This window comes from Labeo rohita, chromosome 18, assembly GCF_022985175.1.
Source record: "Labeo rohita strain BAU-BD-2019 chromosome 18, IGBB_LRoh.1.0, whole genome shotgun sequence".
NCBI classification, from domain to species: Eukaryota; Metazoa; Chordata; class Actinopteri; order Cypriniformes; family Cyprinidae; genus Labeo; species Labeo rohita.
In genome coordinates, this window is record NC_066886.1 from 24,753,746 (window position 1) to 24,769,849 (window position 16,104).

Consider the following 16,104-nt stretch of genomic DNA (forward strand, 5'->3'; position numbering starts at 1 on the left):
GCATTTTACAGTTAACCTGAGTTGACATTTTAATGTCTTTTCTGAATGATTATTGGACTTTATAACAATTATATATATATATATATATATACATATTATTTATTTTGTTCTAACTTTTTGGTAAATTGTAAAAAATAAAAACTGTCAAAATATAAAAACAATCATGATGCACATGTTCTCACCTTGGTCTTCATAGAATTCCACATCAGCCTAGTATTATACATCAACCATTCAGTGTTTCAAAATATTTACTAAATTTTGATCATGTATATCTTACTTTTTTCTGCTGTTGGCAGAAAACAGTGTATTAATTAGTATGGCTCATTAATGTTGTAACATGATTATGTGACAGCAGTAGTAGCATGACAGTCATGTAATTTATAATATGTTGTGAAATGTTAACTAAACCTGTTCCTGCTCGAGGGCAGACCTGTGACTTTGATTATCAAATACCCTGCTCGGTTGGAAGAATTCTCACATGGTAATAAAGTGAAAAACACTTAACACTTTTAAGAACATAATACTGTTTTTAGGACTATTCATGCACTTACACTTCATTTCTGAAAAGAATGATTTAAAAATAAATGCCACTTGCAGTGTTGGGGAGTAACTAGTTACATTTAACAGAATTACATAATGTAATTACAAAATAAATGTTAATTGTAATTACTTTTGAAAAATATTTGTAATTAAAAAAGGTTACATCTAAATTTTTTCACATACACAACCACATACAGATTTAGTTGACTTCTTTCATAAATTGCATTGACTGCTCTAAAATCAAAGTACTGCTCTGAACTCTGAAAACCAGTCACTATCTGGTATGACTACCATTTGCCTCACGCAGTGCAACACATCTCCTTCGCATAGAGTTGATCAGGTTGTGACCTGTGGAATGTTGGTCCACTCCTCTTCAATGGCTGTGCAAAGTTGCTGGATATTGGCAGGAACTGGAACACGCTGTCATATACGCAGATCCAGAGCATCCCAAACATGCTTAATGGGTGACATGTCCGGTGAGTATGCTGGCCATGCAAGAACTGGGATGTTTTCAGCTTCCAGGAATTGTGTACAGATCCTTGCAAAATGGGGCCGTGCATTATCATGCTGCAACATGAGGTGATGGTCATGGATGAATGGTACAATAACGGGCCTCAGGATCTCGTCACGGTATCTCTGTGCATTCAAAATGCCATCAATAAAGTGCACCTGTATTCGTTGTCTATAACATACACCTGCCCATACCATAACCCCACCGCCACCATGGGCCACTCGATCCACAACGCTGACATCAGCAAACCGCGCACCCACATGCCGCCATACACGCTGTCTGCCATCTGCCCTGTACAGTGAAAACCAGGATTCATCCGTGAAGAGAACACCTCTCTAAAGTGAATGTGAGCATTTGTCCAGTCAAGTCTGTTACGACGACGAACTGCAGATGAGACCCCGATGAGGATGACGAGCATGCAGATGAGCTTCCCTGAGATGGTTTCTGACAGTCTGTGCACAAATTCTTTAGTTATGCAAACTGACTGTTGCAGCAGCTGTCTGGGTGGCTGATCTTAGATGATCATCAGATGATCATCCAGCATCTGGAGGTGAAGATGCTGGATGTGGAGGTCCTGGGCTAGTGTGGCTATACGTGGTGTACGGTTGTGAGGCTGGTTGGATGTACTGTTAAATTCTCTGAAACGGCTTTGGAGATGGCTTATGCTAAACAGCTTGAGAAATGAACATTCCATTCATGGGCAACTGCTCTGGCGGACATTCCTGCAGTCAGCATGCCAATTGCATGCTCCCTCAAAACTTGCGACATCTGTGGCATTGTTCTGTGTGATAAAACTGCACATTTTAGAGTGGCCTTTTATTGTGGCCAGCATAAGGCACACCTGTGCAATAATCATGCTGTTTAATCAGCATCTTGATATGCCAGATGGATGGATTATCTTGGCAAAGGAGAAGTGCTCACTAACACAGATTTAGACAGATTTGTGAACAATATTTGAGAGAAATAGGCCTGGTCATGTTGCTGGTCAAGGACCAGCATAAACCAGCAAAGGACCAGCTTAAACCAGCATCAAAACATACCTAACCAGCATCCCAGCATCAAAACATACCTAACAGCATATGTTGTTTTTTTCACCAGGGACCTCCTGACGTCGGATGGATTGAAGAAACACCCAAACAAAGTCCGGGCAATAACACGCATGCAGAAACCAACAGATGTAAAAGCAGTTCAGACGCTACTAGGGATGGTTATCTTAATTACCCTTAAGTTTTGTGCACATCTTTCAGACCAGTGTGAGGCCCTGAGACAGCTGACACACAAAGACTGCGAATGGAGATGGACTGTGCAGCATGAAGAGGCATTCAGTAGAATAAAAGAAACAATCGCAAATGTTCCAGTGTTAAAGTATTACAACCCTGATGAAGAACTTACCATCCAATGTGATGCCTCAGAGGGAGGCCTTAATGCTGCACTCAAGCAAGGAGGTAAGCCAGTAGCATTCACAAGCAGAGCACTAACACGCACAGAACGGGGCTACCCACAGATAGAGAAAGAGTTATTAGCTCTACTGTACGGGACGGAAAAGTTTCACCATTATACATACGGACGGAAAGTAGCAGCACAAAGTGATCACAAACCCTTGGAAAACATCCTACGTAAGCCACTACTGAGCACACCTAAAAGACTCCAACGAATGATGCTGAGACTTCAAAAAATATGATGTGGAGGCTGTGTATGGTCCAGGGCCAGAGATGTGGCTAGCAAACACGCTAAGTAGAGCATATGTGCCTGAGAGTTAGAGACAATTAACATGGCACAACATGTACTGATCTCAGTGGACAAACTTGGATAATTCCGTTCTACAACAAAAGAGAACGAAACTTTGCAGACACTGATTAAAGCCATATTACAAGGTTGGCCAAAGAACAAGGCTGACACACCACAAAAAATACGTCATTATTACCCATTTTATTACCCAAGATGAGTTGAGCTACTAGGATGGCATTGTTTTCAGGGGTGAATGAGCTGTTGTCCCCAAGCAGCTTTGGAGGGGAATAATGCAATGTATACACTCTTCTCATTTAGGTGTGGAATGATGCCCGAGGAGGGCCAGAGAGTGTGTGTACTGGCAAGGAATGAACAAGCAGAGAGAGAAAGGATGTAACAATAGGAACAATTGTTTTATGTTTGTTGTAGAGGGGGCCTAAGAAAAGAGGAGCACACTTAAGGAAAAGGCTCATGTGAAGCTGTGTGTAGGGCTCACAAGTTTATTAAAGAAAAGTCAAGTTAGTCTCAGCTGTCTGTCTTTATTGAATAGAAAAGACGCATAAAACACAGGCTGTGCGCGTCGCACAGTGCTTCATTCTCAATGGAGGCGGGGTGAAGTTCCGAGGTTTTGCTTACAGTTTGTGGATCCAATATCGTTACAAGGTTTAGTCACAAGCTCTTTTGACTGCTTTTCATTGGTTAAACATTTGCGAAACCCTCAAACTGACATAAGGAAGACCAATAGCACTGATTTAAAATAACAACGAAACTCCTGAATGCGCTATAGGGTATGGCGACTTCCATACTCTGCCAAACGGAAACGCCGCCCCTGACCAGCTGTGTAATAAGTGGGATATTGTGCATCCAGCCAGTTGTTATCGCATAAGAAAGATGTATATTAACCCTTACTTATTATAATTTTAATTCAAGTGATGAATTTTAAAGTCTGATAGTAATCAGTGCTGAGTGCTACTGTAAGGTTAACTCTGCCTGGTTTAAATGTTTCAAAATAATTAACAGTTAAAAAATATTAGAAATTTAGAAAAGCAATCAAAAAGTAACCAAAAGTAATGTTACATTGCTCTAATAAAGTAATTGAAAAGTTCCACTACTTATTACATTTTAAATCAAGTAACTTGTAATCTGTAACCTATTACATTTCCAAAGTAACCTTCCCAACACTGGCTACTTGCACAATGTCTGTGTGGGAAACGACTATTTTTGCTCATGTTTTTCATGTACTCGTGTTGCTCAACTAACAAAAAAAAAAGAAAAAAACTAATGATTACAGATTATCAAAAACACTGTAAACTATGGTGTGGTTTGGGGCACTAACAGTTTGGTTTTTCAATATAAGAATCTTTCTTATTAAGAATCAAGCAATACTTTTAGCTAAATATGAGTTAGAACAAAATAAGAAAGAAAGAAAGAAAAGAAAGAAAGAAAGACTACAGACAGTTTTATACAAATATACAGTCCAGTAAAACTTGTCAATGCAACAAACGGTTGTTAATCAATTAATTTATTTTTGTTTTTAATGACATTGAAACACTTGTTTAACCAGCTGGAAAGATTGCATAAAATTGTTGGAAAGTATATGACCACTTTGATTTGATATGTTTCAGCGACATGCAAATTATGTTTTACGTTTTGTTCCGTTTAAAGTTTGTGTAAAACCGAGTTTTAGTTATGCTTGTGCATGTGCACAGATTAGGAAAACATTCAACATTTGTATAATGGCATAAGGTTTTTTTTTTTTTTTTTTCAATGTTTAAGCAGGTTTTACGTGACTTAGTTAAAGCCCCAATGGCTTTCCCTGTAGTGATCTTCAAAAACTAGTAGGATCTGGTGTGAAAGGGTTCAGGGATCAGTTGTTACTATTTAAAATCATCGGAACATTTGCATTTAGTGTGAAAGAGCCTTAAGGAAAATTCTAACCCTTTTCTGACTTAGAAACCCTTAAGAGCTTTTTGCTCAGTGGTTGGTGTGGTACCACTGGTAGGGTAGAGTGAGTGAAAACGCTCCACTTAAGGAGTGTGTATTTTTCAGAGAAGTTATCATAGTTTTAGTGACAACTACATAAATTATAAACCAAGTATGAGAAACATCCTGAGTATATATTTCCATGTTTATAGATTTTTAACAAAAATTAAATGTGTACCATGGGTAGGGTAAAATGCCTCCCAGTCTTACAAAGCACTTTGCTTTATACATTTACAGCAAAATCAGAGTACAGACAGTTTTAGCTTAAAATTATAAAAGAATATAATCAAATAATTATGAATTACAAAATTATAATAAAATTTTGTTGGTTGATGCTAACTGGCTAGCTAAATAGCTGCCTGATGCTAATTTGAGTAATATAAAGTCCAAATATTTTATTCAACCAAAGTAGAATACATAAAAAACAAACAAACAAACAACAACAACAACAACAACAACAAAGGATTTGATGTTCAGAACAGAATAACTACAGCAACTGTCCATTGCCGTTTTACCCCACTATAATGATGTAATTCTGAAAATATAATTATATTTTTATTGAATGATTTTTCTTACTGCTGAAAATTAGATAATTTACTATGAAATCCATTTTCTCTCTGGTACATCACTAGTGTAAGCTTCATAGTGAATACTTCTGCATCGCTCTTGTAAACGTGGTCCATAGTTACAATAAAAATATATCTTCACTTTATCTTGTGGATATTTGGGGAAAAAACAATAGGGGGCGTTTTCCCCCACTCTACCCTACAGTAGAAAATAAAGATGCAATTGAATACAACACAATATTGCTATTTTTAATATGTTTCTATTAAGTTGTGAATTTGATAATTAATTTTTGGATCTCAGTATGCTTTAAATGTCAAATGTCAGGAACAGTTGATTTGATTGTATTGCTCTATGCAAGTTCAGTGACCTAGAAACAGGTGTATGACATTAATTTACAATATGTTATAAAAACTTCACTGCCTATGATAGATGTCAGTGGAGCCCAGGGCAGATATATAGCTATGACACTCAAATTCTCACAAAACTGAACATAAATCATTTTCAATCAGCCAATTTTGCTGCCAGTAAACAGACGATCTTCATAGTTCTCAGTCTTTCTTTATTTGCAGGATTTCCTTTACTGAATTACACAGAATTGTCTAGTATCCACTAGGTGGCGCTTTTTATCTGAAAGTTAGCTGTTAAAATTCTCACACAAGGAGATTGTAACTTTGACCAAGTGTGCATTTTTGTGAAATACTGCATGTCTTACAACAGTTTATTGTTAGATTAAAAACTGAACATACGTAACAATGAACAACAGTAATATCTCTAGTGATAATACATTCAAAAATAAAGACTCAGCATTATTTACTCACTTGCATGTCAGCCTAAACATGCATGGTGATATTTTTTTTCCTGGAACACAAAAGCAGTACTTTTGAAGAATCTTCACACAGCTCTTTTTATTACAAGGACTTGCATGAACTGAAAAATTCTTTAATAAACTGAACCACTTCATTCATGAGTTACACAGCTGAGTTGAGCAGAAAATGAGCAGTGAACAACTGTAATTTTAGTCTGCTCATCATGACTTTAAAAAAAAAAAAAAGCACAGCACACAAGTTTGTACAGACTACTTTTTTTTTTTTTTTTTTTTTTTTTTTTCTGGAGCTCACTATGAACTATGTAACACAGAAAAGACCTGTGTGATCATTTTCGTAATACAAAAACAAACAAACAAAAAAAGGACCAAATGGGTTTAAAACAACTCTAAGACTTCTTTTTTTTTTTTTTTGAGTGAACTATTCCTTTAAGATAGTAGCACAAGCCTACTATACTCCATCTACATGCCAAAAATTCTGTCCAGTCATTGGCCAAATATTTTTTGACTTATATAATGTAACTAGGTTGCATGACTTTGATGGAAATAGGAATTGACAAAGGAGAACAGTAAGCCGTTGGGTGGGTACTTGAAATTCGATTCCATTTGATCTCTTAAAGGTCCCGAAGTCAACCAACCTGTAAGCTGACCTCTAAACTAAACACAATATAAACAGATAAAAATGCTAATCTAGGATTGCTGAAAATTAGATTCAGACTATTAAAATGTTCAGATATAAAGTGCATGTAAAGGCATCACATGTCCTCGCCCATCAGAAGTGGCTGCAGGAAGAGTCCAGCCGTACCCAGAATGCACACAAGGACAAACACCCACAGGAAGATCCTGTCAATCACCATGGCTACATACTTCCAGTCATCCTGGACCTTTAAAGACAAGGGTTGGAAGAGCAAAACATGAACTCTTTAAGCGCCTGGATTATATTTGATATGCAAATTTCTAAGGCCTCTAAATGAGCTAACGTTGCTGTTGCACACAATCTACTCCATGCCTTCTGTCATCTAAATGATAGTTCAGACTTTTTTAACAAGTAAAAGGTCTTTTAATTGTACAGATGACCACCTTAAGCTTGTGCTTCATGTGTTATTTTGCTGTCAAATCTTAACTGATTTTAACATTAGAAATATTTCAAGTTTAACACTTACTAGACTGAAGCAGCTTCGCTTTACTTGATTATCCAGACAACATTTATTAGAAAAATCAGTGGGTTTCAAATATAATATAATCTATATTATATATAAATGTTTCCAGAACCTTTACTTTCACTGTTCTTCAGTGGAGGAATGATCTTCCCAAGCTTTGAAACATCTTAAATCTTTTGAGGAACACTTTATCTCTCAAACATCATTGCAGTGCATTGCATTATGTTTTGATCATTTAAATATCATCTTACTAAGACATATGTGACCATGGATAGTCATAAGGGTCATTTTTTTCTAAATTGAGATTTATAAATCATATGAAAGCTGAATAAATAAGCTTTCCGTTGATGTATGGTTTATTATGATAGGACAATATTTGGTCGAAATACAACTATTTAAAAATCAGGAATCTGAGGGTGCAAAAAAATCAAAATATTGAGAAAATTGCCTTTAAAGTTCTTCAAATAATGTTCTTATCAATGTAAATGACTAATCAAAAATTAAGTTTTCATACATTTACAGTAGGAATTTTACAAAATATCTTTATGGAACATGATCTTTACTTAATTTCCTAATGATTTTTGACATAAAAGAAAAATCAATAATTTTGACCCATACAATGTATTTTTGGCTATTGCTACAAATAAACCCCAGCGACTTAAGACTGGTTCTGTGGTCCAGGGTCACATATTATTTGAGATATAGAGTGGCAAATTATATAAAAGACATTTACATATAGTCCACAAGAGAAAATAATAATTGAATTTATAAAAATGACCCTATTCAAAAGTTCACATACACTTAATTCTTAATACTGTTTGGTTACCTGAATGATCCACAGCTGTGTTTTTGTTTTGTGTTGTTTTGTTTTGTTTTGTTTTGTGATAGTTGTTCATGAGTCCCTTGTTTATCCTGAACAGTTAAACTGCCTGCTGTTCTCCAGAAAAATCCTTCATGTTTTTCAGCATTTTTGTGTATTTGAACTCTTTCCAATAATGGCTGTATGATTTTGAGATCCTGTATAATTTTTGAATTTGAAGATCAAGGTAAATTTAACTTATTTTGTCTTCTGGAAAACATTTAAGTATCTTCTGTTGCTTCGGAAGGGCAGTACTAAATGAAAGAAACATGATATTTAGACAAAATATGTTCTCATTTCCATTCAGATCAAAAGTTTAGACCCCTGGCTTATAATGCATTGTGTTTCCTTCTGGAGCATCAGCGAGCATTTGAACCTTCTGTAATAGTTGCATATGAATCACTCGGTTGTCCTCAGTGTGAAAAGATGGATCTCAAAATCATAAATGTTGTTGAAAAGGGTTAAAATACACAAAAATGCTGAAAAACAAGGGACTCATAAGCAACTATCATAGAACAAAACAACAAACAAGCAAACAAACAAAAAAACACAGCTATGGATCATTCAGGTAACAACACAGTATTAAGCATCAAATGTATGTAAACTTTTGAACTTTTTAATCATTTTCATTAATTCAACTATTATTTTCTCTTGTGGACTAAATGTAAATGTATTTTATGTGAGATATCTTACTCAGGTCAGTATTAAATAAAAAATAAAATGCTTTTTGTGTGATTCCTCATATTTTGGTAAAATAATTAATATTTTGCAGATATATATCGTCTAAAACTGTTGTATTTCATGAAATGACACTATTTTTCAAAAATCAAAAAAAGAGTTAGAATGAAAAGTCAAAAGACTTATTGCTTGGCTAACAGTAATATCAGACCAATTTATTATGAATGCATTTGATTTTAGTTCTCTTACCTCCTTGGCCTCATTTTGTAACCTCATGTTTTCAGCAATGTACTTCACGCTCTCTATGGCATCTCTGACTTGTGGAGAGAGAGCTGACATGCACAGAAAGCCTGCATCCAAAGACTCAGAGCTAGAGCATGGACTCCCTCCTCCTCCTCCATCTTCTGCTCCTTCGTTGGAGATGTTGGTGCCGTGTTGCTTCCAGCAGCACGTACATCTGCCCTCTTGACACAGAAAGCCGGGTGCTGTCTTGGATGCCTCGCTCAGGTTGTTGAGCTCAGTGGTGCACAGGAGCAGATGAGGCCGGCGTGACAGATTTGTCTGTTGGGTGGAAACCAGACCTGGAGTGTGAAGAGCGCAAGATCTCGCAGGGCCTCCTGTCTTTCTCTCAAGGTCTTTCTCAGGCCGAGTCATAAACATGACCCGAGGGAGCAAACTGAGGAAGATGTGCCGCACCCAAACGGGCATGGTGTGTGTCTTAGGTGTGCGGTAATGCACATTGAGCACGAAGACTGTGATCACAATGGACAGAGTGACAAATATCATGGTGAAAAGAAGGTATTCTCCGATCAAAGGAATGACGAGAGACGTTGACGGGATGGTTTCGGTGATGACCAGAAGGAACACTGTGAGGGAGAGGAGAACAGAAATACACAACGTCACCTTCTCACCACAGTCGGACGGGAGGTAGAACACCAGAACAGTTAGGAAGGAGATGAGCAGACAGGGAATGATCATGTTGATGGTGTAGAAGAGAGGCAGGCGGCGAATGTAGAGTGAGTATGTGATGTCCGTGTAGATCTCCTCGCAGCAGTTGTACTTGATGTCGTGCTTGTATCCGGGAGCGTCGATAATCGTCCACTCGCCGCTTTCCCAGAAATCCTTCAGATTGATGGTGGAGCCGATCAGCACCAGGTCGATTTTGGCTTTGTCGTAGGTCCAGGAGCCAAACTTCATGGTGCAGTTCTGGTAGTCGAAAGGGAAGTATGTGACATCGATCTTGCAGGAGCTCTTGAAGATGGCCGGTGGGATCCAGGTTACGTCTCCATTGTAGCGTAGAAGAGCTTTTGTTTTGTCGTCCACCTGAAAATCTCCGACTGCACTGTAGTTCAGAAACAGAGACTGATCACGAAGAACTGACGATGCCAATAACAAAATGAGGATCAAATCGGAGCACTTACTTGTTGTACAACACAATGTCTGGCTTCCAAATCTTGTTGGAGGGCACACGGATAAACTCAACACCTCCAAAATCCTTGGGATCCCATCTGAGCTTATAATCATTCCAAATCTAGGAAAAATAGAAACACACTAAATACTGTCACTCAGCCAGAGTTTTGAAAAAAAAAAAAACTCAAAATTGCAAGTTTACATCTTGCAATTCTGACTTTATAACATGCAACTGCAAGTTCATACCTGACTATTCTGAGAAAAGAAGACAGAATTGTGAGAAAGTCAGAATTGTGAGATAAACTTGCAATTTCAAGAAAAGTCTCACAATTCTGACTCTCACAATTGTGGGTTTATATCCCACACTTCAGACTTTATAACTTGCAAATGTGAGTTTATATCATGAAATTCTGAGAAAAAAAGTCAATATTTCTACTTGAGAATTTTATGTTCAGTGTGTTACTTTTTTGTCCAATTCACAGGCAATTACTGAGTAAACACTGGGTAATATTCAGAAGATATTAAGAATCTACTGTAATATTGCCTAGAATCAATTTTTATTACATTCAGTATTCCAGGCTTACAGCAAACAAACAGGTTAAACAAACGACAATCAGCTGTTCAGTAACATTAAGAGTTAGTGTGTGTTTCAAAGACATGGCTATAAGCCATGCTCTCATTTGTTATTCTCCAGGCTGTCTCAGGTTAAATCTGACAAAGCAGCAAAGTACTGTCGTCACCAAGAGGATGCACAGCAGAGGAAAAGAGTCACGCAGGACACACCGAACCTGTTTGCCCTGTTTAATTTATTTTAGGGAGGCAATACCAATGCAAGGGACATTTAAAAGAACTGACAGTGTCAATAGATGCAGTGTTTCCAGGTCAGCTGCTTAAATATTCTGTATGACTCACCACCCAGGTGAATTAATTATGTAATTAATTCAATTAGCTTGATTAAATGTCATCACTGATTTGCCATCAAAACGTTAATGAACTAAATGATTAATATAGGAAGAGAGGACAATGTTTCATTTGTTTAGGCCCTCTTTGCTCTATTAGAGTTTTTAAATATTCCCCTTCATGTAACAAATTATGAGATGCACTTCCTTTATTTACGGCAGGGGTGCTCAACCCTGTTCCTGGAGATCTACCTTCCTGCAGAGTTCAGCTCCAACCCTGATCAAACACACCTGAACCAACTAATTAGGATCTGAAGGATCACTTGATAATTACAGACAGGTGTGTTTGCTCAGGGTCGGAACTAAACTCTGCAGGAAGGTAATCTCCAGGAACATGGTTGGGCACCCCTGATTTACGGCATCTAAAGCTGTCTTGTTTCAGTAGACCAGGGGTGGCGAACTCTGGTCCTGGAGAGCCACAGCCCTGCAGAATTCAGCTCCAACCCTAATTAAAACTCACCTGCCTGTAACTTTCTAGTAACCCTTCAGACCTTGATTAGCTTGTTCAGGTGTGTTTGATTAGGGTTGAAGCAAAACTCTGCAGGGCTGCGGCTCTCCAGGACCGATGTTCACCACCCCTGCAGTAGACCATTTCCAATCTTCAGTTAACTAAACCTTTTTTTTTTCACATTTATTTTTCACCTATATGAATTTCCTTATCATCAACACATCTTCACCAACCAGTGATACTAGGTTTTAGAGTTAGCCTAATTTTTTAACTGTAGTGTGATAATTAAGATGCACATAACACAAAGCAAATTTCAAAGCTCAGGGCTGCATTTCCTAAAAGCTTAGCATACAATGCTTGTAAGAAACAAACCCAGTTTAGCTCAAGAAAAGCTCTTTCACACTCAACAGTCTTCAAACTGTACCCAACTTCTGATACCATAACTTTTTCAGTATTCAAAATGCAAGTTACAGTAACATAATTGCAAAGCTTTAAGTTTATTTTCATGCCAATCAAATAAACCTCAACCATGTCAAGGTGATTGCAATCTGTTACACCAATGGTGGCTCAGTGTGAGGTCACCATGATGAATCCAATATTTCATTAAAAATTCTCCTGTACAACACTTCTGATTCATCTGAATTCAACTCCATGTCATTACATACAGCTGTCACCTTCTAAAGCAAGCAACAAGGGTTTCGCCATTTTGATCCATTTTTACCCATTTAATGTCATCTGCTCACTCAGTTCCTTAACGACCACGGCACCCGTTTCTATTAATTAATTCATTAATGCATGTTTTGTAAATGTATCATCAATAATCTGAATCTGAATTATCAATAAAGTTGACTGACTTGCCTTAACTGTGTTTCTAATATTGTTTCATCCCATTCATAACTCTTTACCATGTTTTGTCTATTCAAAAACTTTGTTTCGGATTCATTTTTAACATTAATAACTTTCCACTACTGGGAAGGACAAAACATCTGTATTCCACTGGGAATCAAATCCATCTGCTGCATCAATCATTTTAAACAGTGACTGTAAAGATAGTGAATACAATTGTGTCCAGTTATCTAAATGAATCAATGACCTTTCGATGTGCATGAATAATACATGAGCTTACATGTCGCAGCCAAAGATTGGTCTCCATAATCTGGTTCACCTCATCCTGTGAAAAAAAGGCACAGAGTCTGTAAGAGTCCCAGACAAATCACCTGGGGGGAATAAACACGGCTCTAGATTAATATTTTAGAGCTTAAAGAAGAAACATGCTGTCGTAAGCAATCATTCTCCAGGCGTCAGTCTGAGCGGGAGCGACCGAAGCCTCCGTGTCTCACAGATGGGCCTTGCTTGGATGGAGAGCGAGGACCACCTGAGTCCCGTCGCCTGAAGGAGCTTCATGATGCACACAGGACCTCCAGCTGCCCGTAAACATGCTTAAAATGTAGAGCTCAACATCTGAAGTGTTACATTTGTGGAGCTTTTCTTAAATTCTCAAAAAGTTGAACTCTCACAATACCATACAGCAAAAAAAAACATATTTTTTAAATGTATTTAAAGAATATTGCTACCAATATATTTTCTGACCATCTTTAGAATATTTTTTGAAATACATTTTAAATATATACATATATTTTTATAAGCATTCAAAAAAAAAAAAAGAAAAAAAAAGAAATTGCCCTCCATATATTTCAAACCAAGAAAATACATACACATGACAGTTATTACAGTTAATTAAAACTAAAATTAGACCCTTAAAGTAAATAAAAAAATATAAGAATAATTAAATGAATAAATTTTATTTTAATTAATTAAATAATTAATTAATTAAAATAAAAACTATATAACCTGTTTTGTTTGAGCTAATTACCAAGGCTCATTTTCTCATTCTCATTCACTTCAACTTAACTTACTAAATAATTAAACCTAAAGCTGACACAAAAATGAATGAAACTATAAATACATATACTACTATATATATATATAGATAGATAGATAGATAGATAGATAGATAGATATAGATATATAGATATATAGATATAGATATAACAGAAACTAACTAAATTGTTCTTATTATTTCTCATTGATTAATTCAATTATTACATCTCAGTGATAATACAATAACACTGCATGTGTACATTTGAAGAAAAACTTTGTTGTCTACAAACCATTGGGCATATAAAACATGTAGGCTACTAAGATTGAAAATGTGTTTCCTGCATATTGTAAAATATTTTGAATTATATTTTATTATATGAAATTTGAAACTAAACACAATTTCAAAAATATATTTCATTGATCTTCACTGTTTACAACATATATTTAAAATTTATTTTGGCCTAAAAAATATATTTGTTTGCCTTATGGGATCAATCAAACAATTTTGATTGGTTTAAACTTCATTAATTTATAGTTTCAACTTTTATATAATAATAATAATACACAATATTTTTCCCTGTATGCCTTTATAGTGTCACCTATAACAATATGAGCCTTTTTTAATCTAACAGCCTGCCAAAATTTAAAATCAGGCCACTAAAGATGCTGGCAGAGAAATGAGAACATTTCGGAACTTAATACTTCTCCCCTGCAATATAATACTGAAATCATTATTTTATAATGTTTTTGTTGTTGTTTGCACTTCCATCCCAAAAAAAGCATTAAATTATCTCTTTAAACTTTAAAGCATAACAAACAGATATGATTGGATGCACAGAAACTGCATAAATGCATTTTTTGCATCAGACAAACCATATCATTATCATGCTAAGTTAAACGATCAAGAGAAAAGAAATGAGATGGAATAAAGCTTGATAGAGACTTTGTTTAATAAAAGTGAGATATTCGCAGTGACTGAGGTGGGGAAGAAAGAAGAAGGATGAGAAAAAGACTAAAAAAATTCACCAGATCATGCACTTACATGCTCATTCATGCTGACGGATTGATGTGTGTCTGAGCTCAGAGCTCAAGCATAGAAACTTTAAGCTCCAGCCAATGAAGCTCAAGCATAAGTGAAACACTCGCTCCCTAAAGAAACCCTTGCTAATAGATGACTGATAGAAACAGCAGGGAGAATATAATGTGTCACAAACTGGGGTAAATAACCCTGTATTTGTTCTGTTCTGGACAGGCACTTACCACTTTGACGAGCTGTGACATGGACACTTCAAACTGGACGATGACAGGGTCAGACACGTTCTCCACTGGTCTGATGTACTGGTTATAACTGGAGAAGATGACTGAGAACAGCCTGTGCTCGGCCTCAGAGCCACAAATCCCTGAATCCGAATTAGACACATTCAGTACAGCACATAATCTGTAAATAAAATTATTTTAGAAGAACACATGCACCACCAGAGGAGAATCAACTGGAGCATTTAGTATACTACAGGATCTGAAGCTGCTAAAATATGGACTACTAATTATCATCTTAGCAAATGAAGAATACAACAAAGTGATTAATCTTAAGGAGATAATCACACAAGATAATGCAAAATACAAATTGTCAAATATTGTATTGTACTGAGCATCAATTTTAAACCCATTTTCTTGACAATATTTTTTGTTTTTGTTTTGATCTGAACATATAGATAGGGCTGAATTCAAGTAAATTGGGTCATTTTTTTTTTCACAGAGACTAGGAAAAATAGTCTAAATGATTCTGAATTAAATTCTAACTATAGTCCTAGTTACAAAAAAAAAAAAAAAAAAAAAAAAAAATGCTCGACCAAAATGTGGTTAGAATGTGGTCAGATCTGATTATGAGACACGTAAATGCACTTAGACATTTTTATCTGCGAATTTAACGCTTTAATTTCTCTGTTGGGCTCTGTTAGACATTTTTAAAAATGTTGTTTATTGCAAGGTTTCACTGTGACAAGTTACCCACAGTGACAGCGTGTGCTGCTGTTGGGGCATGTTGTCACAAATGGTCAGCGAGTATTGCAAACTGGCTTTTTTTGCGACCGGCGGAGGAAAAAAAAATACGATGTAATCACTGAAAACCCAAACAACACGAAACACTAAAGACTAGAGTCAATAAACACTCTAAATTGTTCACTATGTCTGTCTGCTGTTATTCTCTCTCGAAATCAACGCTCGAGTAGTTAATAGACAGCAAACAAAATATTTCAATAAACAGCAACAAGTAGCCGAAGATCGGATCAGGGTCAGTCTTACTCACCCGACAGAAGAAAACACAGAAAGTAGCAGGTGTGGAAAATGATGAGAGATCTGGTTTTCATCGTACAATCCGGAGAACTGACAGAAGATTATTCCAACAGAGTGTAAACGGGGGACGAAGGAAGGTGAGAGCGCAGCGGCAAGAGACAGAGAGATGCGCGGATGGAGAGCAGAGAGCGCGCATGAGGAAAAAGAGGGAGAGAGTGACAGAGAGGCGAGAGCGCGCAGCAGTCAATGATTCCTTAACTAGATG

The 16,104-nt window shown here is 36.5% G+C and overlaps 1 protein-coding gene across 1 annotated transcript; it reads right to left on the reverse strand.

Moving 5' to 3' along the window:
* Window positions 1-6,548: 6,548 nt before the first annotated feature.
* On the reverse strand, window positions 6,549-16,025 carry chrna3 (cholinergic receptor, nicotinic, alpha 3). The gene is made up of 6 exons (XM_051135704.1): window positions 15,853-16,025; window positions 14,808-14,947; window positions 12,793-12,837; window positions 10,271-10,380; window positions 9,099-10,191; window positions 6,549-7,036 (listed from the first exon to the last, which is right to left on the reverse strand). Exons 1-6 carry the CDS (start codon window positions 15,911-15,913, stop codon window positions 6,908-6,910), a joined length of 1,578 nt encoding a protein of 525 aa, XP_050991661.1. The 5' UTR covers window positions 15,914-16,025; the 3' UTR covers window positions 6,549-6,907.
* Window positions 16,026-16,104: the final 79 nt, after the last annotated feature.